Source organism: Molothrus aeneus, chromosome Z (assembly GCF_037042795.1).
Source record: "Molothrus aeneus isolate 106 chromosome Z, BPBGC_Maene_1.0, whole genome shotgun sequence".
In the NCBI taxonomy this organism is placed as follows: domain Eukaryota; kingdom Metazoa; phylum Chordata; class Aves; order Passeriformes; family Icteridae; genus Molothrus; species Molothrus aeneus.
The window spans coordinates 31,145,407-31,171,842 of record NC_089680.1 but is presented as its reverse complement, the minus strand read 5'-3'; the positions used below and the strand labels follow the sequence as shown (position 1 = coordinate 31,171,842).

The window sequence follows — 26,436 nt, the reverse complement described above, 5'->3', positions numbered from 1 at the left end:
CTAAGACAACTTATTTTTTTCAAACACGTAAGAGTAGCTTACTTTTTGCTATGTAATGCTTATGTAAAAATAGACGTTTTAAAGACATATACACATTATGACAAGGTAATACTTAGATTCTACACTTTATTGAATCAGAGATACAAACTAAAAAAGGGATAGGTGTTCACTTTCTAAACAGCAGTTGGGAGACTTATATTCCCTCAGTTGTTTTTATGTCTTTCCTACGAGAAGTTCCCATGCCTGTCAACAGAATAGCTCATGCTGAGTGCTCACTGACCCAGTTTGAAAAAGCTAACTGAGTCAATTTAAAGTTTGAACTAGTCCAGCTGATTTGGTCCAAAGAAGGTAAGGGAGCACTGACATGAATTCAAATGACAGAGCTGTGGGTACAGTGGCATCTGACAAACAAACAGATAAGCAGGTAGAGATGGTGTAATCATTCCAGCAATTCTGGAAACAGGAAAGCATATTCTGAACTGAGCTTGAGCATCTAAAATATACCATGATACATTTGTTTGATTAAAAAGCAAGGAAATCCTGATACAGTTGAACAGCAAAATAGATGCTTCTACAGCAGCCACTTCTTTAAAAGACCTTGCAGTTAAAAAAGCAATTTATATTTCCTATAGGGCTTGGCACTGTTTGTATAACTTCTAAGAAATATGTTATAATAAATTATTTGTCTGATAAATATTTAATTATAATAAAATGTCTAAACAATTTGGTGTGAACAGAAAAAAAATCTAAACAGAGCATTTTAAATATTTGCACTTACATTCCTTTTTCCACATATGCACTCACAGAATACACTTTATTCAGCAATACAAAATAATTTAAAAGAGAAAGATAGCTAAACAATAAGAAAGTTCATTATCTTGTATTTGCACGTAATTCATTATTATTGCACCAAGAAACCTTTTATTTAGAGTAAATTTAGTGCTACTCACTGGTAACAATTTCGAACTGTAAAAAAGTTTTCAGTCTCTTTGGAAAGACCAAAGATGAAACAGCATTTGTCTGAGTATCCTGGACAAATCTTCTCACTCAACAGATTTTTAAACATTTTTTAAATAAGTGAAGTCATTGTATATTTCACCATGATGAGTCCTTCAGATCTGGTCAATCAACTCTTACTGAATTAATTTTCAGTAACAATGAGAGCTTGGTAGTCCTCTAAGTTCTTGTTTTATTCTGTGTAACTGGGAGACTAACACATTTTTGTGTCCACTACGAAGACAAACATTAGCTGAAATTGAGCAACTCAACTCCTCTTTGTTATCACACAGTTCATCTCATATTTTTATTTTTTCAATAAGGAAGACAGAAGTTCAGGTGTGGGAAGAGGGCCTTCAGTAAGTACAGTGGAGCACCCTAGCTAATGATTCCTGTGTATTCTAGGGAGCTAAATCAAAGTGCTACCAAATTCTGATTCTTGGAAACAAGTGGAAAAGGAAAAGGAAAAGGAAAAGGAAAAGGAAAAGGAAAAGGAAAAGACCCCTTCATTTTACCTCTTCTTCTATCTCAGATATCATATTCTTATTACATGGATATGGAATGGTTCCAAAATGACAGGCACCTGAATCCAGCCTACTGCCAGTGCTAAATTAACTTGCAGTCATAAAACTCTATGAAATGCTTCATATAGAACACGTTGCTACACAATCATTTAAAAAACATTTTGATTGTATGTTTGGAATTGCTTGCCTTGGGTTTTTTTGATACTGACTGTGAAGCTGTTAATGCAGACCTAGGGTTAAACAAAGGGAGGGAAAAAAAACAAACAGTAAGTGGTTAAAATATACAATGCATACCAACACAGGTTTTACAACACTGAATATTTTTCTAGACTTCATTATTTTCAAACAAGTTGCATACACAAACTTCCAAAAAACACTTACCTTTTTGTTCCTTGTGAAGGATTTGTGCATTGCTGTCCTTTGCTTAAACCTCCTTAAAAATAATTGAAAACAACCAAAATGAGTTACATAAAGAAAGAATGCTTCAGAAATTACATACGTTGAATAGCTTTTTAAAAAATTTAATCTGTCTCAAGAGGCAGATAACATTATCTGCAACTTGAATACTGTAGTTTATATTACCATTTTTCAAAGAGAAAACCAAAAAGCCTTTATGTTATTGAATTACAAGGGATTACTTTGAACCTTGTAATAGTTTTCAGAAATGCTTCAGCATAACGTAGTTGATTTTCAAGGTGGTAGTTAAAAAGCATGGTTTTAATTTTTTTATCCTGCAGGGGACAAAAAAGAAACTTCACCTAAAGTAAGTCTTCCATTTAAATTAAAGCATGTTTGCACATTTAATAGCAATATCACTTTGAAAATTTTCTTGTAAACTATTCTTATTTTAAGTCTTAATTGTATTCTGAAAATTCTAACACACTAGCCTTTTAATTTCCTTTTAAAAGGTTCCCAAAATAGATTAGGGACTACTTTAGGCAGATACTATACTACCTGCATTTGCACTCTAACCTGGCTGAAGATGAACTCTTTGTCAAAAAGAGAAACTACTTCAGAAAACATGAATGATACTGCTGTGGCATGTTACAGATGAAGTTATGTGATATATTTTATTAGCTATAAAACAGAATTGGGAGTTTCTTCCTTTAAGCTTTAGTTCTCATCTCTCTATTTTTGCCAGCACATGACATAATGGAGCCTCTCTGTTAACTGAATCTGAAACAATACACGTTGAAGATGTTTTCATTGATCTTTACTTTAATCTCAGTGGCCTCACAAATACCTTTCTGAATATGGTGGGGTGTAAGCAACATACAATTTCCGGAAATGAGCAGTAATTCCTGTGTCACCTTTGTGGCAAATGGGGGGACGCTGACAAACTAACATCAGATTCATAAATCTACTTTGTCATGAAAATCAATTTGACATTTTTTAAATAAAAATGTTCACTCCTATATAGGCCTTACTTAAATAAGCTTGCTGAGAAAAAATTTCTAACTAACAAAAAGTTCAAAGTACACTACTGCTGAAGTATCTTAATTGCAAAAGCAGACAATTTGAATAATTAAATATATACTAATGCATATACGTACCAGAGAAAACTCTGTTTGAGTTTTCCATATTATAAGTCTTAGTTGGAAAATCCTGTTTTTCTGTTAGCTCCTGGATAAGGCCTTTATTTAAGCAGATATCAACATGTCTGTTAAATGACACAAGATTGGTGGTTTTCTGTTCTGAATTACAAACTGGACAAACAAGAGCACTGTCTTCTTTGGCTTCAAAGAAACAGGATGAACTGCTTCCTTCTGTATCTTCAGTCTTGTCAAAATGGTCTTCATTGTCTTGTGACATTCGTTTGGGGAAGACACACTGTTTCATACACACATTTCTAGCAATGTCACTGAGATTGTTAGGCTGTCGTTCTCTGGGAGATTTATCAGGTATTATCTGAGCAAATTTTTCTGTGCTATTGTCAGTAGAGCTGTCAGATACACTTGCAGACTGGTCTGTTCCTGATAATTGATCTGTTTCATTTTTTTGACAATTATCAACCCACTCAGTTTTAAACTGTGGAAGAAAGTTAGATGTATTTTCTCTTGAACTGTCATTCTTGGATATTTCCACAGTATCTTTAACACACATCCCATTGAGGCACTCATCAATGTGTCTATTAAGTTCTTCCAAATTATTGCTGCTTTGTTTCTCAAAGCACACAGGACAGGTGAAGATCTTACAAACATTAGAATTCGGTAAATCGGCGAATTTCTTTGTTTCTTCCACAATATTTGCTGATGATCTATCATCATGAAAGAGCTGCTTACCTCTGCTTTCATTTGGAGAAATATTCTCACTGTTTAGTTGTCTTGCTGCTCGCTTTTGATCAAAAAAACTCCCTCTATGAGGTGCTTCTGAATTTTTTGTGAAATAAATTTTTTGGTTGGACTTCTCTGGCTGAAGCCTAAGGTAACCAATTTCTTTTCCTGATTTTAAGAAACTTGTAATGCTTTTTTGTTGGTATTTCTTTTCTTCTTCAGTTAGAAATCCTGATACTCGTACACCTAATGATGAAAAAGAAACTTATAATAACAATTCTATGAAAGCTTGATACTAACTCCTAATTAACACCTTTTGAGGCATACATTCACTCAATAAAGACAAAATTTATCTCTAAAAAGATGCTAGACTACCTCCAAATGCATCACAATGTCAATACAATTTTATCAGACCCAAGCACTAGTCCAACCATATTGCAAATTTTAGTACTCTGAAGTTTTAACTCATTGCATTATAACACAAATTTATAAATACACTTACAAAGAATTCAGTTTAAAGGTTTTTGCATGAACTTCACCCATCAAAACATATTTTTCTGCATCACTTTCTAATATCTTAGACAAGTAAATTTTATATACCACTCAATGTTTCAAGCAGAATGCATAAGCATCTGAAACACGTGTCAGGGTCAAAACACAGTTTACTGTTGTCAGAAATGTTTGCATCTCCTGCAGAACACTGCGCTTTCAGATCTGTAAGCACTTCTGCTGATGTGGTGCAAAGAAGACTTAAAAGCTCTTTTAAAGCAGCAGAATTAAGCCCTGCTATGACTCAAGTTTCTACTGTCATGATGATCTGATTGTTGTTGCAATAAAAATATACAGCCTCAATTAGTAAAGCTTCCTAAGTCCCCATTCAGCACTCATTAGTAGAACTTCCTAAGTTACTTGCTCAGCACAGATCTGTTTCACTTTGCAAAAATTACCAGGGTAATAGAAAAAGGATAAATGCATTAATACCAGTTTTACTTTTAAAGTGTGGTGTGTTATTTCAAAACACTATCAGATTTCCTAACTCTGAAAAGGAAGAATGAATTTGAAATATCTTACCCATAAGTCTTATCCGTAGAGGGTGAGGAGCAACACTATCAATTTCTGTTCCTAACAAATCTTTAGCAACAGCAAATATTTCCTCCTCAGTAGAAACAGAAGACAGCACAGTTGAAGCTCTGGTTTTAACTTCAAAATTCACTTTCTTAAGCTTCAATGTAACAGTTTTACCCTAGGAAAAAATATTATTTAAAAAAAGGTTTCAAATGTATGTCATATATGGCACAAAACCAATTATTATGTAGCATCTATATAAGCGTTCTTAAGCCAGAGTCAAGTATGCTTATAGTCACTGTGTGCTTATCTGTGCACAGCAAGGGGTGCTCCCAAGTATCTGTCTGCAAAATTCTGTACTTCCCCCTAAATTCTGTACTTGCCCCTAAATTCTGTACTTGCCCCTAAATTTCTGCCGAAGTTGAACTCTCTGAACTGGGTCATTTGACTGCAGTTCTCAGCAGACCACCTGCCACTAGTGCACGTTCAATTGAGTTCACGTTTTGGCTGCAGATGCAACTTCTACCCCATCAAAAAAAATATTTCCTCATATGGAAATTTTTAGTGCCAGATATCCTAACAATGAAGAACACAAAAGTGATACCCCATTACAGATTCACGGAAAACTTACTTCCTCCTGAACAGTGCTATCACAACCACACACATCATTTGTGTTTGGCGCAGATATTTCCCTGGCAGCACCCCTCAAACAATTTGTGTGATTTACAATGTCTTTCCAAATGTAAATAACTAGCAGCACTCTCTTTGGTGCTTTTGTAAGCTTATCCCTTCATCCTCCTTAGCTGATCATCTCCCTTTCAACCTGTCATCTTTTGAGACAATCTTTTATGGCTGAAGAAGATTAACAACAATTATTTTAGGTCTTAAATGTAATCACTTGCTTTACCATAAGACCTTCAAAGAAAATATTTACTTTTTCCAAGTAAAAAACAGGTATCTGGGGAGAAAGAATAAAGGGATTGTTTCTACTATTGATACTATTGAACAGTGTGAATAATTTGTAAGCAAGTTCGACACATGTCAAGTTCTTAAACTAAAAACTGGCTATTGACAGGATCCTGTATGTATACAGGAGAGAAACAGTGTTTTAAATACATAATTATTACACAATCAACCAAAGCATGGCTTAGGGACAATAAGCTCTATTATTCCCTTTGTCCCTTACAAACATTGCTGTTGGCATAAAATGTTTACATGCCAAACAACTTGATTAATTTTTCATATTTAAAAACTTGATTTAATTTTTATCCTACACATATTGCTAGATAGCCACTCGCACAACAACAAAATGCTGCCTACATCCTAAACATCTGTAAATTAAAGAATGAAGACTTCTGAAGATAGACTGCATTGTATGATGCTGCTGAAAGCCTTTATACTAAAGCTGCATAGAATTGTTGGAGTGCAAAGCATCTTTCTGCAAGAATAATATAAATACCTTAAGTCCCTCTTTCTGTAACTCCTGAGCAAGTTCTCTGCAGAGCTCTCGACACAAACTGTACTGGTCTTCTGCTGTGTTAATTTCACTGAATGTTCTAAGACAAAAAAATATGATCTTTTTCAGTATGAATCTTACAGTATGTTCAGTGTCTGCAATCTAGAAGTATTTTTTCTACAGCTGAACAATACTAGAATCAGAAGAATGTTACATAGGTTAAAATTCTTACTTCAAGGCACAATGATTATTAATAGGAATATTTTGTTTGCAAAATGTTTGAAAGGCCCTTCAAATAATGAAACAATTTGGTTTCAATTTTTCATGGACTATTTGAAAATTATTCAAATTTAATGTCATTAAAGCTTAAGTATTTGCAAGACAGAATATTAACAGTAAGTGAATTCATAGAGACAACCAAGTTATTTGTATTAATCTCATTTGTACACACAGTATAACATCAGAAGAAAGCCAGGAGCTGGAAGTCAACATCAGAGCCAAGTATCAGAAATAAATAATGCAGATGCTAAGAAAAAGATGCCAACTAGGATAATTCTGTCTAGCCTCAGAGAAGGAAAAGCTATCTTTCTGCCAAAAATGTTGCCAGCTGCCTTTGCTAGAGCTTCTTAGGACAGAAATTACAGTGTTATCTTTTTGTTGTACATTTGCTTTTCAGTAATAACATCACAGGAAAAGCAACCTTCCTTTGTTTCAAGAGAAATGGAAAGCAAAACTTATAGACAGTTCAGGCTTTGGAAAGGTCTCACAGATACATTGTTCCATGTCAAGCTTTATATTTAAAAATGTAAGGTCAATAAAATTACAGTGGATTTTGCATCTCTAAGCTATAGTCAGTTTCACCTGACTGTACGAAAAAGACATCCTCTATTATGATTCACATTCCCCTAAGAACGTTTGCATGCTGTCAAACTAATAGGCTGAGTATTTCACTGTGGGTCCCATACCACTATCCAAGGAGTAACTCATGCTATTCAGACAATACTGCAGTGATTGAGAAATTGTAAAAGTCCAAGGCTTGAAAAGGACAGGATAGAGAGAATGCTATTTCAGGGCTGTCTTTTCCCCCATATAAACTAGTTTCATGATCTCAGAAGCCTGTAGACAGTTCTGGTCTAAAACTGCTCCCTTTGAGGAAAAAAAGAAAGGAAAAAAGCAATACAGAAAGATACTATACAGATGTCCAAAGTATCTGTCTGATTGCAAAGCAGCACAACACTAAAGCCATAAATTTTTCAGCTGTGGTGGTACCAAAATTGTATTTGGCTTACTTAAGCTGCTCACAGCTATTAAGTCGCAAAATGACAGAACTAAGCATCCTTTCTTATCACCTTTTCTAAGAAAACACATGATAATAGGGATAATTATTACAGTGCTTTACAGATTCTCCTGGCAGAAATCATTTTTTCAAAATTAACTACCTTCTTAAGGAACTTTACTCTGGTAAAACTTTAGTTAGGAAATACTACTACACTGATATTGACATTGAGCTTAAACAGATAAAAAATTTTCAAGCTTGTATATATTTCCACCTTATCTTATGGTTTAAAGATCACTTTGATCCATTAAAGGCACTAGCAGAATTGGATGATAAGAGAATATTCAAACTGACAAAAATACCTCCATGGAGTTCTGGAGCCAAGGACAAAAAATAATTCATGCTTGAATCTGATTTAGTGAGGTTGTTGTATATGTGCATTTTTTAATAAAAATAAAACAAAATTATATATGACTAATAAAAGTATACATTACTTGGTATTTAGTGCTTCCAATGGTTAATGCAATTAATTCAATATTAAAGAAGCATACCTTTCAGTGCTCATACTTTTTCTTTCTCCATCCCTTTAAAGAGAGAAAAGTTTATTATACTTTCTTGATATAGAAATCCTTTCAATAAAATCAGAGTCAACCAATAATGCCCAAATAACTAACAGCAGTCTTTTCTATAAAATCTGGATGTTAACTTTTTCTACAAATCTTGTACATCAAGTTTAATCAAGGGCAAAAACCAAATTAAAAAAATACTGTATATTAAGTAAAGATATAGATCAAACATAGATCTCTTTTTTAAATAAAAAAAGTCTAAAATCCAAACAAATAAAAAATTCCCTCAGAACTCACCTATTATGTCAGAGGGAGTCTGATTCAAAAAGAAAACAAACTACAAATCCTATGCTGTCTTAGCTATAACTATGAAGCATGGCTATTAAAATCCCATACATACATGTACATTTGAATATTTCCTTTATCTGAGGATCTAAGGAAATATTCTGCCTTCAGTCTAAAAGATTGTTCAGCTTAAAGTTGACGTGTTAAAGCTTTTTCTGTTTGTTGCTTTCTTTCTTCTTAGTGCTAATTGAGTACCCTTTAACAACTTTCTGCATATAAGGAGATGCCTCAGAGCAATTCAGGTCATTCTTCTGTTTTCAAGTATTGGAAATAACAAATTCGGTATTTTCAGATTTTCTTAAGAGAAGGTAGTCAGACACAATAATATGAACTATTTACTGAAGATCCAGGTTTTAATATTTTAAGTGCTTGTTTTCTCTACACTAAAATTACTGAAATCAAGTTGGTGCTGACAAAAAAAAAATCTTAGACATTAAAACCCCTAACCTTTGAAATGCTCCTTTTTTTCAAAATGTACTGGGAGATATCCCAGGCTGTAAAACACCTAACTAGGGTGAATAAGAAGAAAGACTGCACCAATTATTAAAAGACTATCCAAGGTTTCTGTTTATATATTAACAGAAAAAAATATTTTGAAAACTGTGCTTTATCTTTTATCAAGTCACCTTCATCAAGTCAGTCTTACTGCATATTTTAAAAAATGTTTTTATACTCTGAATAAAAAAAAAACCAACACAAAAATTTTTGCTAGCACATTACTGGGCTTCAAACTGCTCACTACATATATTATTTTGTAGTCAAATGGAAAAAAGGGAATATTATTGTCAGAGAATTTACAAATATAATAAAGAATAGGTCTTTCAGAAGTGCATAAGACACTTTGGAACTTTTAATAAAATCAAATCATTCTCAAGCTACTTTAAAACAGAATTTCAGTACTGTGGAAAGGAGTATCTTTTTAAAAGAAACCAATACTTAATTAAGGGTCCTTGTTAAACAAACAAAGATGCTATGCTTTGGGTCTTTTTAAAGAACATGTTTGTCTTCAAGACAGGCTTAGAAATGACAAATATTGTTGAAAAGATATATGCACTGCTAAGACTGATTTTTCCCATCCTAAAAAGGAGGTTAAAAGCCATTTAAGTACAGTCAACCTTAAAAGAACATATATTAAGAAGGATATCATAATCTTCAGTTCTATTCTACCAAATTCACATGTTGATATTACAAATATGTAATCCTAATAAAAGACATAGAAACTTCCCTGACAATTCACCACCAGAGAAGATCAAATACCTTTGTGATTTTCATTATAATCCAATAATCATAAACACCAATGAATGTGCATTATTTTTGAAGAAAAGGGAGTGTACAACTCTTCTTAGGACACCTCAGTTATGTTCAGCTATTTTGATAATTACAAGGTTATCCTACCTTGATTTCTTGACATACACTTATGTACAACTTCCCTGATGAGATTTTTTGGGTTTCATATTTAGACATGGCTGTACAAACTTTTGTTTTTTCATGTTTCGCTACTGTATCTTAGACATAAGTATAACAGTAACAGGAATCAGACATTTAAAAAATATATTAAACAAGCGTATATCCATAATATTTGCCAGTTAAATAATATGTTCAGTATGTAACATACACAAGGAAACATTCAGAAAAATGTTAACGCAGAAGGAAGAAACCCCCACGGCTTACTTTTCCAAATGTGTTGAGCCCAAACCAAGGGAAATATCCAAGAAATTACGCCAAGATACTTCTGAAAAAAGAAGAGAAAGCAGCGCCCTCTGCTGGTAAAGTTCTGAGCAAGTCACAATTCCAAGTGCTTTTAGCATCTTCTCTGTTACTTTTCCAATACCTGGCACCTAGAAAAGAGTACGTAACATTATGGTGAAAACATTCCATTTGTAGATCCATTACTCAGAAAATTTGAATCAAACACAACATGGAAGATTACCTAGAAAATTCTATCATTTCAGTAAAAATCTTGCTTCTAGAACATAAAAACATTACATGACAGAATAGTAAATGTCCTTGTGTCTCTTACCTTTCTAATGGGCAAATCTTTTAAGAAGTCTAGCACTGCTCGTCTCTCAGGAGAAATTCTGTATTGGCCATTAGGCTTATTACGATCACTGCACATTTTTGCTAACATTGTATTTGGTGCTATTCCTTAAAAACAAACAAAAAACCATGGTAATTTAAAAAAAATGTAAGATGAAGTTTAATTTCAACTATCCAATATTCATAAGCCATTTGCCTTTACACTTGGCAAAGACTAAAATAAGGAAAAGAATTATGATTATTCATAATCACATTTGATACAACTCTGCAAAGAAATTTTGTGATCATCATGAAAGAACATAAACACATGTAATACAGAAAATATAACTTAAATAAAGTGTACTTCCTATTTTAAGATAGTCAGGGTAACACAACAAGCACTAGTAAGTCAAGAGGGCTTAAATACCAAGTCATTAAAAATAACATCAGTTACATTAGTCAACATTTTAATGATGGTGATTATGGTAAAAAAGAAAATGCTGACTATGGTAGTTACAATGAACTCTTAAGAAAGGAGACCTTTCTTCCTTGTATTTCAGCAAAAAGACTTTTTTTGAGAGAATTTAACAAATTATATCATTTTGTGGGCTACCACTGGAACGTAGTAATTTATAAATTTATATATATTTCACAGACATCAGAGGAATTAGGAGGGATGGCTCTTTTCTATTAAAATAACTGTTTTTACAAATTAACTCTGGAATATTTTTTTATGAATTAACTCTGGAATCTTCAGCAAAAGAAAGAATAACTTTGTCCTACAGCCCTAGAAGTCTGCACACTGATATAATGTATTATTCAAGATGGCAGAAATAACTCTACTTATTATTGATTACCGTATTTTTTCAGTTACCCTTCTAATTATTTTTAATTTTGGGGCTTAAGACCCCTATTTGCACTTGTAAAAGCTACACCTGTTTTCTACACACTAACTTATCCTTAAGAAGACAATACTTCAGTAAAGAAAACTGTTATTCTGCTATTACATGAGATAACATACATGGGAGGGGGTTTCATCCTGCTTCTTCTTATTAGCTGTTTCTCTGCCTCTGCTTACATTCCACACTTTCCTGACCCTCTGCAGCTGCTTCATAAAGCTCACCGTTGCCTGATGCCTCACCAACCTGGTTCATAAAGCAATTTGGATGGCATCCAAATGTGGCTAGAGACATACACTGGTTTTAGTCAATCAAAATAGCTGAGATTTAAAAGTGGGTTGTCTGAAGTCAAGACACAGAACTTGATTGATAAAGATTAAAAAGCTATTAAAGAGTTAATTAACTTCAGCATATATTTACTTTTCTAGGACTAACATTTTAATGAATTTTGTTATTTTTTTAAGCAAGGAACAGTGTGAAGGTAGAAACACAAAACAGCACACATCTGCTATTCAAACTAAAAGCAGTATAGAAATCAGTGAGAGATTTCACTATGACACCATCTGACAAAAACAATTTACATGATGCACTAGAAAAACCACCTGTGCTAAGATTAGCTCAAGTGCACTGGTCATTCTTCCTCACTGCTTATTCTACTTCAAGTAGGAAGAAGAAAAAATTGACATAATTGTTTCAATGATTAAAAAAAGAGTAAAAAAGAAAATAAACAGTAATGGTTTGGATATTCATGACATCTCTTGAAATAATTGAAAGTCACATTCTTTGCAGACCTTCATATTTTTGTTGCAGAAGACTGTGGCAAGGGTAAATTCTTAATTAACGCCCTTTGAGATGAAAGTAGAAGACATTACAGAAATACAAAGATTAGTTATTATTCCTATGTGTCTGAATACCTGCACTAGCAGTCAGTTGAGTTTTCTGCTCAATCCTAAAGCGAATTTCCTTCACAACTTCCTCTGCAGAAGTTCCAAAGACAACCGAGTTTTCCACTGATAGACCTCTTTGTTCATGTTTGTCATCCATCAGAGATGTGTTGTCTTCAAACAGCACTGGTGAAGAAGAGACTTCACCTTCATTAAATTTGGCAGACATATTCACACAACCTTTATCTAAGTTAGACAGAAATACAAACAATTAATACGTCCATATAGATTGATTTCCTTCTTCACTGGCTTCAGTGTTCATAAGCAGCTTTACTTCTTTCTATCTTTATTTAGAGAAAGCAATTGCATTGGTTTTTGTTTAAAGATTGGAGAGATGCCACTGCTTTGGTTTTGCTATGATTTGGGCTTGGCTAAGATAGAAGGAATTGGCTAGTAGACTGGACATAACTTCCAGAAAAGCAAAAGGTTTGCTACAGCCTGTTGCTGTAGCAAAACCACTGAGATTTTATAATTATTTTTGTTTTATATAGGCTGGAAGCCATACGCTCTCTTCCACAGAATTTTTTTCAATATTCTCCAAATCAAATTAAGGTTCTAGAATATCTAGTTCTAGAATGATCAGCCTGGTGAGCTTCTCATTTTCAACTCCAGTCATAGTAGAAAAGTAATGTCAGCAGTCCTTTATCTGACTCTACAAACAATGCGATTACAGTTTCACCCTCTGAGCACTTGTTTGTGTTTGAGAGGAAGAAAAATACCAGGCAAGTGTGAAGAAGCACATGACTACATATCAGTGACATTGATTTTCTAAAGACTATGACAGTTTGTTGCTTTCTATTTTATTAATACTTTTCCATAGTAGTGTATGCTTGATTATCCTCTTAATAACTGTCAGAAATTTTGAATACAGGTAGTATTAATATTCCAGTTTGTGCATCATTCAACCATTTGTATGACTACTTCTTTTCTATTATTCCCAAGTGGATAGACAAGTGAAATCCAGTAATATCTTGAACATTTCTAAAATTCTGCAGCGCTCCTGCTACTTATTTCCAAAATTATCAAGCTGAATTTTAATGCAGACCTAAACCACACCATTTGGTTTAGAAAATCTAGCACCACATTTCAAACATTTTATTCATGTTAAAAGAAAATAAATTCTCCAAGTCCAAGTCATTAGCAGTGTACATTTTATTCACAGGTGAGCAGTAGAGAAAGGTAATCTGTAAACTAACTAAATTGGATGTAGAGAATATATGGGAGGGGCAAATTATGGAAGACACTTTCAGTGGGGGCAGCTTATCTGAAGCTTATGACTGGCAACTCCTGCTTCCAATCCCATGTAATGTGGTCAGCATGTCTTATGCCATTTCACAAGGCAAATGGCCATTCCCATTCTCTGCCACCCTGTTCACTCCCCTCCTTGCCCTCCTGCATATCCCAAGACCCGGCCAGCCCAGTACTGTGCATGACCCTGTTGCAGCACTGGGAAGCTGCAGCTCCCAGAGCAGCATCTGCCGGCAGCCCCCAGCCCTGCCTGCCTGCAGCCCCACAGCCCTGCCTGCAGTCCCACAGCCCTGCCTGCAGCCCCACAGCACTGCCTGCCTGCAGCCCCACAGCACTGCCTGCAGCCCCACAGCACTGCCTGCAGCCCCACAGCCCTGCCCGCTGCCCCCACAGCCCTGCCTGCAGCCCCACAGCACTGCCTGCGGCCCCTCAGCTCTGCCTGCAGCCCCCAGCCCTGCCTGCCTGCAGTCCCACAGCCCTGCCTGCAGCCCCCCAGCCCTGCCTGCGGCCCCCAGCCCTGCCTGCAGCCCCCCAGCCCTGCCTGCAGCCCCACAGCCCTGCCTGCAGCCCCACAGCACTGCCTGCAGCCCCCCAGCACTGCCTGCCTGCAGTCCCACAGCCCTGCCTGCAGTCCCCCAGCCCTGCCTGTGGCCCCCCAGCACTGCCTGCAGTCCCCCAGCCCTGCCTGCAGCCCCCCAGCCCTGCCTGTGGCCCCACAGCACTGCCTGCAGCCCCCCAGCACTGCCTGCAGCCCCCCAGCCCTGCCTGCGGCCCCTCAGCTCTGCCTGCGGCCCCTCAGCCCTGCCTGCGGCCCCACAGCGCTGCCTGCGGCCCCCCAGCACTGCCTGCAGCCCCACAGCACTGCCTGCAGCCCCACAGCACTGCCTGCAGCCCCACAGCACTGCCTGCAGCCCCTCAGCACTGCCTGCAGCCCCTCAGCACTGCCTGCAGCCCCACAGCCCTGCCTGCAGCCCCCAGCCCTGCCTGCAGCCCCCAGCCCTGCCTGCCTGCAGCCCCCCAGCACTGCCTGCAGTCCCCCAGCACTGCCTGCAGCCCCCCAGCACTGCCTGCCTGCAGTCCCCCAGCACTGCCTGCAGCCCCCCAGAACTGCCTGCAGCCCCCCAGAACTGCCTGCAGTCCCACAGCCCTGCCTGCAGCCCCCCAGCACTGCCTGCAGCCCCCCAGAACTGTCTGCCTGCAGTCCCCCAGCACTGCCTGCAGTCCCACAGCCCTGCCTGCAGCCCCCCAGAACTGTCTGCCTGCAGTCCCCCAGCACTGCCTGCAGCCCCAGCGCTGTCTCTCTGTCACCTTTGACAGGTCCTGAGGAGAAGCATGGACCAGAGCTGTCACTGGACAGTGAGACCTGAGACATCCCAATGGCCAGGGACACCTCTGCCTTCATCTGCTTCCTCTGAGGATTGAGGGAGTGACTCATGTTCTTTTATATGATTTTTGAGTCTAGATTATGATTGTTATTGATACAGCAAACTGCATGCTATTTACCCAGTCCAAGTCCTATTGTATTATAAATTTTTTATTTTGGTACTTATAGATTGCACAATACTGATGCTGCTTGTAGAAGTCCTGTGCCATTTGAATGATAAATTCTATACTGTTGTAATAAAGTAATCCTACTAAGGAAAATAAAGCTTAAATTATGCTTTCATGGTTCTGCCTAAGATCTCTAAAAGAAACACTCTGTCTCAGTGTCAGGTGACCTCATGAAAAGTGAGTAATTTGCTTACCTATTCCTGTAGTGCTTTCCGTATTAAAAAAGAACCTTCTTCTATCTTCAGGCCAGTTCAGCCTTTCCTCCAAGTGCTCTGTTATGTTCAGGTAGGCCTCATCTAGGCCCATAGGCATAAAATTGGGATCATATTCAGCCAGTATTTCTCTAACCTTGATAAACACATAGTAAAAGTTTAAAGCCGTGTTGCTGTAAGAGCAGATCTTGACACAAAATCAGGACATGAACAAATGTATTCTAAAACTTCCTGATGATCAATAACTACTAAAGATACTGACGATACAAATTATCTCTTGATATTGTAAAATTACAGCAATGCTTCTCCAAGTAGTGAGATATTAATAGTAAGTGAGAACTAAACAGATTTTGAGCAGTGTATTTAACAGCAAAGGGCACTAAGTGTATAAGGACTGTACAGCCACTAGGTTCACTGACACTACAGTAACCATCTGAATAAAACTCTGAGGACCTGGAAACTCAGCAACATGGATAAACTGATCCAGTTTTCTGTGCTCAGTGTGTCAGATATCACATATACAAAGGTTAAAGAAACCCACCAGCAACACTAATTGAACTGAAGTTACACAAAATATTTCAGAGCAGTGGCTAATGCCACAGGCAGAACATGTTAGGAAAACCTTAGTTATAAGTCCATTTTTCTAGAAGGAAACATAATATAATAAACAGTCAAAATAAAAGCTCTACCTTCTCTCCTCCCCCTTTTTTTTAAACCTGGAGGAAAATCTGACTGTGTTATGATTTTTTCTATGTTTTTGCTATCAGTTTGAGTCAAGTTCTTAGGTATTACAACATTCGTCCACATGCACTTCATCCTTCTGAAACTGAATGAAGATAGGATTCTCTATGAACTTTGAAAGACAAAATGAAATAAATTTAAATATTTTCAATCAAAAACCCAAGAGAAAAACATAACTAAAAATCCAGACCAAGCCAAATCTCTAATACTTTAATACTTTATCCTATCAAACAACAAATGAAATACACATTGTGAAATAAACATCATGAAATCCAAAATCATTAAGTTCAAAACTATTCTGAAATATGGCATATTTATATATGCCTTTTTTCTTTCTCTTTGTTTTTTCAGAAGTGAAAAAAATAAACTAATATCTTACTTTATGTTTGTATATTTTTTGCTTCATAAAAATAAAGAAGGCCTGACACAATTTTTTTAAAGTCAGGAGACTTGTGTCATGCACTAATTTGATTAAAAATGTACAAAAGACCTCTTATCCTTTTTTTAAACAGGCTTTTATCTATCATAACTATTTCCTCTGGCACTAAGTAAAACTACTTCCATTAAAGGAAAACATTATTTATTTTCTCCATATTTCTTTTGCTCTATGTAGTCCCTTATTTAAAAAAAATCAATCTGCATTTATAAGTCACTAATGCTCTTTGTTTTTCTCTCCAGTAATTAGTATTCAAAAGTATGATTACACATTACATGAAATTATCATTTCCATGACTCCTATGTACTTGCAACTTCCTAGTAACTAGATTATGTTCCATGATTTTAACTTTTAAGAATAATACAACAAGAGATTTTCAAAACTTCTATCAGCAATGCTACTAACTTCAGTAGAATTGATAGATTGGGTAAGTGCAATGTTTTTTCATCTCCTTGTCCAAGAGCACCAATATTTTGTTAGACTTATGTTTAAAGCTACATTACTGAAGAATTTAATATTTTAATTATCACTTTTCATACTATCTAGAACTGATGTTATTGACACAGTCTAAAAACAATTACACTCACTTTTGGTTAGAGACCACTTTCAGACTTACCTCTTTACTCACTTTGCCATATTTTTCAAAGTTTAGTGGTACTATAGTTAGATGGGGACATAGCCTTTTAGCAATAAATCCAGGCATGGCTGCACGCACCCCAAATCTCCGAGCATGGTAATTTGAGGTGGACTTAAGAGAGATTAAGTAAGTTTAGTGTTCAGTAATCAAACTTTTCTTTAAGTTTAGAATTAAATAGTTCTAAATAAAAATAAAAGTTCTAATCACATATCTCCATACAGAAAAGACTGAAAAAGCCAAGAGTTTATATACATTTTCACTCCCCCTCCTCCTGCCTTTCAATCTGCTTACATACTTTAAATTTTAATTAGTACACTTTTTACTGAAAAATCCAGCTTACATGGTCAAGTCTAAGAATTGCTGTTTCCTTTATTATTTTTGGGTTTTCCACACTTCATATAAAACAGTGTAATTTTATTTCTGCTATTGTTTTATGGTTTATTAGGCTTAAGATTCATGCAATTGATTTCTTAATTTCATGCAATTTATTTGTTTAACATTCAGCCTTACCAACATACTCATTGATCCCACTGCTATAGGTTTTTCCTTCAGCTCTGGATTGTCTCTCATTTCCACAGCTGCATAGAAGGCGTCCATGTCAATGTGTACAATTGTACTGCTAAGGTTACGGTTCTGTTCCAGTTCTATCACAAGTTTGTCCACCTGAACAGAATAAATCAGTAATTGAAATACTTCTAACCTGGCAGAAGTGCAAGAGTATAGATGATCTTAAAACTCAGATGAATCTTGCATATAGTTAGAGAAAAAACCTCAACAAATCCAATCCCTACCAAATCAGTACCAACTAAAAAAACCCAATTAAGCTTTGGAGGAAACTTGCTCTCAGAGAGAATGCTGCTGCAGCAATTGGTCCAAAAAAAAGACCCCAAAACCCAGTGGAAAAAACCACAGCTGTTGTGGTTTAGCCCCAGCTGGCAACTGAGCTCCGGCAGCCACTCAATCCCTCATGGTGGAAAAGTCTGAAGAATAAAAATGAAAAAAACCAGGGGTTGAAATAAAGACAATTTATCACAGAAGGCAAAAGCTGTGCATGCAAGCAAACCAAAATAAGGAATTAATTCACTGCTTTCCATGGACAGGCAGGTGTTCAGCCATTTCCAGGAAAAACAGCTTAATCGTATGTAGGAGTTACTCGAGCAGATAAATGCCATAGCTGCAAAAGTCCATCCTTCATTCATCTACACCCCACTTTGTGGGCTGAGCCTGATGCTATATGGTCTGGAATATCCCTGTGGTCAGTTGGGGTCAGCCGTCCTTGCTGTGCCCCCTCACAGCCCCTGTGCACCCCCAGCCTCCTCATTGGTGGGGTGGTGAGTGGAGCAGAAAAGGCCTTGGCTCTGTGCAAGTGTTGCTCGGCAATAGCTAAGCATTTCTTCATTATAAATCAACACTGCTTTCAGCAGAAAACCAAAACACTGTCCCATGCCAGCTGCTGTGAAGAAAATTAACTCTATCCCAGACAAAATCAGCAGAAAACCCCACCCACCAAACAAGAAAACTCCACATAACATGACAAAAAAAAAAGACGTATTTGATTCAAATAAACTTTGTAAGACCCTTGAGTATGAAGCTTTACTGAAAGCATTTAGTTTTAGAAATGCAAGTTATTAAAAAAAAAAAGAAAACATGCTACTATAGAATTTCCAACATTCCTGAATAAAGCTATCACACTTCAAAAAATTGGCCTAGAATGGTGAAGAGAAGACAAGCAGCTCACAGGATCATCCATTTTGTCTTGCCAGAAATAAGGTCTCAAACACCCATGGTCAATTACTACAAAGTAAGCTACTGTCAATCCCTCAATAAAAGTCCTCAACTTTTGTCACAGGAACCATATAAGGCTCGATTGCTAAGAAAAGTGCAAGTTATTTACAGAATAGCCTATACACAAGTGTGTTTCATTCCAAATGTTAAAGATGTATGCCTATGTGAGCAGTATGGCTTCATCGGCTCCTTGGTGTTATGACACAGATTGCTCAACAAAGTACTTTGATTGTGCTTAAATTGCTTGTGTTTTTACCAAAAGTCATGCATTTACTTGTTCCAGAAATACTGTTGACCTATGAATGAGGTATGAACCATGCTGTCACGAAAAATTGCTAAATGTTTGACATGGGATTTTTATGATGATCATGGTGGCAGCAGCATCACACATCATTCTAGAAGTAAGAGAAAATACAGGAAAAAAGCCAAGAGAATGTGCTATCAAAATAAGATTACCTAACCATACTAGGCAACCTCAATCTACACAACAAAAGGCTGCTACTGCTAGGAAGAAGTCCTGATAGGCTTCACAACAAGGTAACACAGCAATAAATGGAATTAGCAAAAAGGAACCAAAGTTTCACTTTGCTTGCAGGCACAAGGCCACACACACTCTCCTGACATCAGGGTACCAGCACAGAAATGTCTCTGGACTGACTATAATTTATTTATGGCCCTGGAGAGGAATGTTTACATGCAATTTGCAAGGTTCTTCTCTCTTTTACTTCCCTCAACAGAACTGCTTAATAAAAAACCATAAAAACCTTATCCATGAGAACCATCTTTGAGCTCAAAACACTTGAACCAAGGCAAGTGAGCTTGGAATGTTCTATTTAAATTGCTGATTAATGATTTACAAAGTCTTTTCTTTGTTTTTTTCCAAGTTGCTATGAGGGATGAAATGCTAGACCAGAGCCTTAAACTAGGCTACTCAATACAGAAGAGCACAGTATGTTCTCTGAGGCTGAGAAAACTAGTTCAGACAAATTAAAAGCACAAGGGGGAAGACATTCAAAGAAAAAAAAAACAACCAACCAAACAAAAGTGGAGTATTTACATTATTTCCACTATATTACTAATTCAAAAAGATTCATGTCACACTTAATTCATCAAAAGCATCCTTATTTTAAATTCTGCTTTACAGATAATTTTCAGGTTGCTCTCAAATTCAAATTGTTTAATTAATACTATCAAGTGCTGCTCTCGTAGCATAACTGCTGCATTTCAATTTATCACATTTATAACAAACTTCTGTTTTGCTTTTTCTCCCTAAATAGATTGCTAACATCATACTTACTGGTTAGCTAACATATACATCTAAAGAATGAAGCAAAATCACATTAAACTAATAAGAAATACAAAAAGATTACTCTTCAGTGAAAGAAATGGATACAAGTAATATGCCAAAACCAAACACAACCAGATCTACTCAGAGAATTCTTGGCACATAAAAAATCTCTCCTTAAAATTTGTGGAGTAATTCCTTACATGCAAGCCAGGCTGACAAGTTTTTAAAAGCTGCTTTCAATAAACCTTTGTAAAGTAGAGATCATTTTAATATATATTTCCAAGCTAGATTAAAAAAAAACTAAACCACCAAACAGCCAAAAACTACAAATTATAATTAGAAGTTTAATTTTCCTTATAACTACTTTTACACAATTTGAAGAGTAACTTCTTTTTTTTCTTATCCCACAGTAGAATATGTAAGTTTTCAAGACAGAAAAAGTCAATAAAAGCAAGACAGTGGTAACTATTTACAAAATAAACATCCAGGATAAACCAAACATGGGTGAATAAAACCAGCAAACATCAGTACAGCAGTTTCCAAATCTGGTAGCAGCTGCACACTTTTTAATTTATTACAAATTACTGCTGAACCTCAAGGAGTTCCACACACTCTAATGGCAAAACCAACAGATTGTGTTGCAGAATCTACATTTTATTTGTATTACTGTTGCCACCATGTAAGCAGGATTTTGTCCAAAAGTCCAGTACGTGGAGACATTTTTGTTTGGCTTTACCTTACAGGACTTAAATCAACTGCAGCTTAGGAAATCATACCTGAGCCTCTAACCATCCTACAAACAAGACTTCATTTGAAGATGAGAACATGCAGTATTCATAGAGATAGATATACAGATACCTTTCTAATTCCAGAATACTTCCCACTTAAAATTTTAGCAGAATGTAGTACTAAAAAGAAGTGCTAAGAAACTCAATAGATAAGAACAATAGAGAAGATAATAAAAAGAACTGATTATATCCATAACTGAATGGAGATGATTAAACAATACACAACAATTATTAAGAAAACCAAACAAGACAAAGATTTGCAAAGCAACAGGTGGAGGCCTAGGGAGATGTGGCTGGCAGGTAAGAAACAGAAAAAGGGCAAGATATTTAGAATATCAAATAGAGAGAGAGAAGACTGGCTTCAAGTCCACAAATTTCAAAGAGGACTCTGGGACAATTTCAATGAGGACTCTGGGACTGTTTTGTAAAGAGGACTGATGGTGATCTGTGGATGTGGGACAAGAAAGAAAAATTCAGGATATGACAAATTAAAAGAAAGTAGAGGAGAGAGCAAAATGGTCAGAATTTGTGCTGGGAGAATGAGGGCAACAACAATCATATACCAGAGTTTATGTGCATACAGAGAATAGAACAAAAATCCAATGTTTCAAGATGTTTCTACAGCAGCAAAGATCTCAAATTAGCCAGCAAAAAAGTGTGCCTATTATACTCCTCTAATGCCATTTCTCATGCAGTATGACAGCTGACTTTGCAATTTATCTATTGGAAATAAAGATGTCTGCTATTTCACCAAACAGCATAAAGATTTCAAGCATGGAATTTGAAAGTCAGGTCCCACTAAAATACATACAAGAGAATTTATCTTCTTAGGTTTCTTTTTTCCTCTATAGAAACCAGTTTTCATAAGAAACATTGAAAGAGCATAAAATTATATTTTATAATATCAAGGAATCAATTTCTGAAAAGGATAACATGAAGGTAGACAAAGGAATTGAAATGTTTTGGTTTCCACAAAGTGCACTACATATTCTCTCATTACATAACTATATAATAACAACATTTTTTATAAAATTTGTGTTATTCATGTACTCCATTCTATAAGAAATACTATTCTCTGTAAAATAAATAGTTCTCTGGTGAAGGTAGGATGGAAACAGAAGCATTTTTTCTGTAATTATATTACTTAAAAGCTACCTTAGTTAACTCAAAAAACCCTGGACAAGCAGAGTCATAATTAATCCATGTTAAAGATTTACTAAAAACAATTGTGACATATAGGCTTACAACAAACTTTTCAGAGGTACTCAGAATGGTGACCTTTTCTTGGAACAAATTTGAAACACTGGCATCTAAAGTATGGAAGTGATTTGCAAACCTGAATTGAACAAAAACGGTTATACACCAAAAAGACCTCAACTTCTAATCCTCAAAATGGCACTGAAAATTAAAGGATGTATTTAATCTTCATGTGTTTCAGCTCTTCATCTACAAACAAAAAAAATATCCGTCTACTTTGCTGGAATATTGCAAGAATTAAGAATTCACAGTATGTGGTGTACAACATAAAAAACTCCATTAGAAAATCAGTAATTCTGCATTCAAAACTGGATTTAGACTAGAGTTCAACAAATAAAGCTTGGGGCCACCCATCAAACACTAAGGACAACAGTAAATATTGAATAATTTTCCCCTCAGTGAACACAATCTGCTATATGCAGTGAATAAAACAGGTATCCCGTCAAGGAAAACTAGCAAGCAATCATTTAAAGACTGAATCACAGCACAAAAGAAAATGGAAAGGAATTCAGCTCCTACAAACAATTTTAATTCTGTTGTGCCTAGTAATGTTTAGTGTGCAACCTTTCTTTTAACATTACATACACTGTAATACTTTGGAGACTACTATCTACCATAGGCATTTGAAAAGAAAAATAGCCTCTTCATCTGTCTAGTTCAGGACACTTGCATTTCTTGTGACTGCTTGTCATGATGATTTTCATTAATTGGCTTAAAAAAGGCATATTATTGACAACTCTGATCTTTCTCATTCCATCGCAGGCCACTGAACACAAATATATGTAAATTCTAAACGCAATAGTGATATGATACTTATCAACAAAGTATTTAACAAACCTTTACATAAATCATAATGACAAAACTTCAAACTCATCAGACTTGGAAACATAGGAATTAATTTGTTTCATTTTTCTCATTTAGAGAACATTTCAAAGTAATTTTACAAACCATTCTTCTAGCAAGTTTATATTAAGATGACACCAGCAAAATATTACACACTTTTCCTTGTAGGTCTAACATCAAATAGTAGTTTAACATTGTGCCTATTGGCAGAATTTAATGCAATAAATCAGAACACACCAAAATGTTTATGATTCAACATTGACCCCAGTAAGTCTTTAGAAGATTACTACCTGCATCTGTGCTTTCAAGAGCTGTTGTGCTGTAATTTTCTCTTTTAGCTGCATCATTTTTTCAATTCGTTGGTTAACTTGTTGATCTTTCTTAAGTTCATTTTCATAAAATTTAGAACCCTGAAAGAAAAAAATCACAAAAACACTATGTTTTTCTTTTTGTCTTTACCTTGTATTTAAGCAACCATATTTGATCTTTAAATAAAGAAAACATAGAACACAGAGATGGTTTCTAATGCCTGCTTTGGATTTTCATATAAAAATACACAAAAAAGACCACTGGTTCTTTACATCTCTTCAAATGACACACATATATTTCTCCTGCTCAAAGGAGTTTAAGGAGTTATTAAGAGTACTTTGTATGTTTATTTAGTCTAACACCTGACAATAAAAATTTTGAAAGAATAGATAAAAAACAAACTATTCTTTGCAACATCTCCAAGGTATGGAGTACAAAACTCTAATAAAAATTTATTTTAGCATTTTTTCAGACTTCTACATAGCTTAATAAATATGGAAATATATAATGATGTTCTATAAGTCAAATTCGCTTTTAATGTTGAGTATTTTGTTGGCCATTCAATCATGAAGGACACTGCAGAATCAGAAGCTCTTTGGAAGAGGATGATGAAAACCAAATGAGTATAAAAAAGTCCTGTTGCTCTCATATATGTAATTGTTCCTTCAAAAAAAGGCATGAATACAAGGAGATGTAATAAAAAGAAAATAATCATGTACAGAATGTGTAATGTGACTTTCCCTCCTGACTCAGAACAAAGAAAGGAGGGTATATAATGAAGTAGAAAAGATAAAAATTCAAAATTAGGAAATAAAATATTTTTCTTGCAATATATCTTAGCTTACAAGTGAAATAATACTTGCAAGAAAAGGCTTATTTTGAACTTCTTGGTAAAATCTGCAAAAATCAACACATCTTTAGGTCAAAGTGTCTAACCACCAAACTGTCACCGATACCAAGGATTCAGCCATAGTCAAGCCAGATTCAAGCATTTATATAAAAAGCAAAAACATCCACTTTCATAATAACTATAAAAAAAGATGATGGCAGAGCTGTAATATATCACATTTCATTAGAAGAAATATCTAATTAAAAAAAAAACTAAGGTGTGTTTTCTTTAAATGTCAGATATGCCCTTTTATCTTTTCTCACCTATGCCATCAAATATGACTTGCTGAGACTCACTGAAAGAAACGAGTACTAAAATGTAGGTGTGGAAAGCAACACAGTTCTTGAGATCATAAGTAAGTTTTAGGGTTTTTTTCCATTTATTGCAGTATTTCACAGTTGAAATGTCATAAACCTTGCAGTACAGCTGCGGGTAGTGTCTGTAGGTGTAATTTTAAAGATTATAGAAAAGCTTAAGGAAAACAATCAATGCTTCTTTTTGGATTTTTTGATGTGTATCTGGCAATTATAAACTCTTGCACTTTTTTGATAGAAATATATTCAAGTAGTTAGATGCCTATATGTCAGCTTTGAAAGCCTATTTTACAGTTCATTCTATTTCATACCAGGAAATGAAACAGTAATTGCTATAACAAAATATTTTATGTAAATATCATTATCTGGGATATGTCTGACAAAGCACTGCTTTCAAGAGTGAACACAATATATAGAAGAAACAACTTATCAATAACAAGTTTGATAGCCTATAAAGTATCATCAATGTGAAACTGCAAGCAAAAAAAAGGAAAAAGTTTGGTCACCTTCCTGTAACTGATGAATTGTTTGCAGCATGTTTTCTCTCTCTCTCCTCCTTTCTCCCTCTGCCCCACCACTGCAGATCACTACAGAGCAAGATTAGTCAACATGGAATGCATGAGGAAAACATCAAAGCACATAATCTTGGGCCATGATGACACCAAATAAAATGCACACTTGTGCAAGGAAAAGTAAGAAAACCCCTGACTTTCTCAGATAAAGTGTTATCCCTATATTGTTCTATTGGAACTCTCCAATAACAACTAGGATGACAAATATTTCAATGGTTTGAAGAGTTGTGAGGGCCTCTGTGGATCTTTAGTATAAAGCTGTACACTACTGGCGACTTCTCTTGAGTACTGAGAACAGTCACAAAGACAGGCAGTAAAAACTTGATTATAGAAAAACTCGATTACATCAAATTCATCAGTTACAGGAAGGTGACCAAAAGAAGTAAATCTGTTTGGCTGATTAATGATGGAGCGGACAAAAGGAATGGAAAGGGGAAGAAAAAGAGGAACCCGCAGCCTTCACCATTACCTCTGGAAAATGCTGTAGTATTTACATACTGCTTTGGACAAAAAAGGAGCACTTAAGCATATAGTCAGTTGTCATCCTCCTTGTCCTTGTGGATGAATACAACAGTACTCTAAAGTACACTAAACTATGGCCCTTCTCCTTCCTCCCCACATATAAATTTCTTCCAAGAAGATACTATCCATATAGACACGTAAGGGATACAACCTGGGGAAGGGAGGAGGAGGGTTTTCAAATACTGGATCACAAAAAAAGCACTAGGAAAAAAGTAATCAAACCAACCTTCGTAGCTTCCATGATGATTTTATTGATTTTCTCCTTATCCAAACCCTGCATTCCAGCTTTGTTATCATTAAGGCCCATTCTAAGTAGAAGTCCATCATTGCGAGAGCTGTCAGAAACGGTTTTCATGTTGTCCATTGTATTTCTTGAAAACAAGTACCTGTTTTACGACTTAATATCTGAAAAAAAGTAATAAAATATTTATGTTTCAACTGAACAATAATTAGATTTTGTCATTAGTTTTATTTATCATAAATATGAAGACTTATATTCCTACAAAGTAGCTGACCTGCCACACACACCACATCAAACTACCTATAACTCCATCAGTGTTTGGATACAGTAAGACTCTTCTGATAAAATTAAAACCATTTTCCATTAAAACCTCCCTTACAGAAATAACTGAGCACAGACCAGCCTCAGGTAAAGGCTAGTACCTTTATAGGAAGTGTATTATA

At 35.6% G+C, this 26,436-nt stretch overlaps 1 protein-coding gene across 2 annotated transcripts in view; it reads right to left on the bottom strand.

Annotated features, from left to right (window-relative positions):
* Positions 1 to 109: 109 nt before the first annotated feature.
* The window catches only part of POLK (DNA polymerase kappa), a 34,278-nt gene continuing 7,951 nt past the window's right edge, over positions 110 to 26,436 (bottom strand). For both annotated transcript variants that reach the window (XM_066569664.1, XM_066569662.1), the window contains exons 2-15: positions 25,979 to 26,157; positions 23,437 to 23,556; positions 17,696 to 17,848; positions 17,165 to 17,296; positions 15,354 to 15,507; positions 12,331 to 12,546; positions 10,522 to 10,646; positions 10,173 to 10,339; positions 8,142 to 8,174; positions 6,318 to 6,414; positions 4,865 to 5,036; positions 3,074 to 4,039; positions 1,902 to 1,953; positions 110 to 1,750 (exon numbers count right to left, since the gene is read on the bottom strand). In XM_066569664.1, coding sequence (XP_066425761.1) covers positions 1,666 to 1,750; positions 1,902 to 1,953; positions 3,074 to 4,039; positions 4,865 to 5,036; positions 6,318 to 6,414; positions 8,142 to 8,174; positions 10,173 to 10,339; positions 10,522 to 10,646; positions 12,331 to 12,546; positions 15,354 to 15,507; positions 17,165 to 17,296; positions 17,696 to 17,848; positions 23,437 to 23,556; positions 25,979 to 26,116 — 2,610 coding nt within the window. In that variant the 5' untranslated portion in view covers positions 26,117 to 26,157 and the 3' untranslated portion in view covers positions 110 to 1,665. The remainder of the gene's footprint in view (positions 1,751 to 1,901; positions 1,954 to 3,073; positions 4,040 to 4,864; positions 5,037 to 6,317; positions 6,415 to 8,141; positions 8,175 to 10,172; positions 10,340 to 10,521; positions 10,647 to 12,330; positions 12,547 to 15,353; positions 15,508 to 17,164; positions 17,297 to 17,695; positions 17,849 to 23,436; positions 23,557 to 25,978; positions 26,158 to 26,436) is intronic.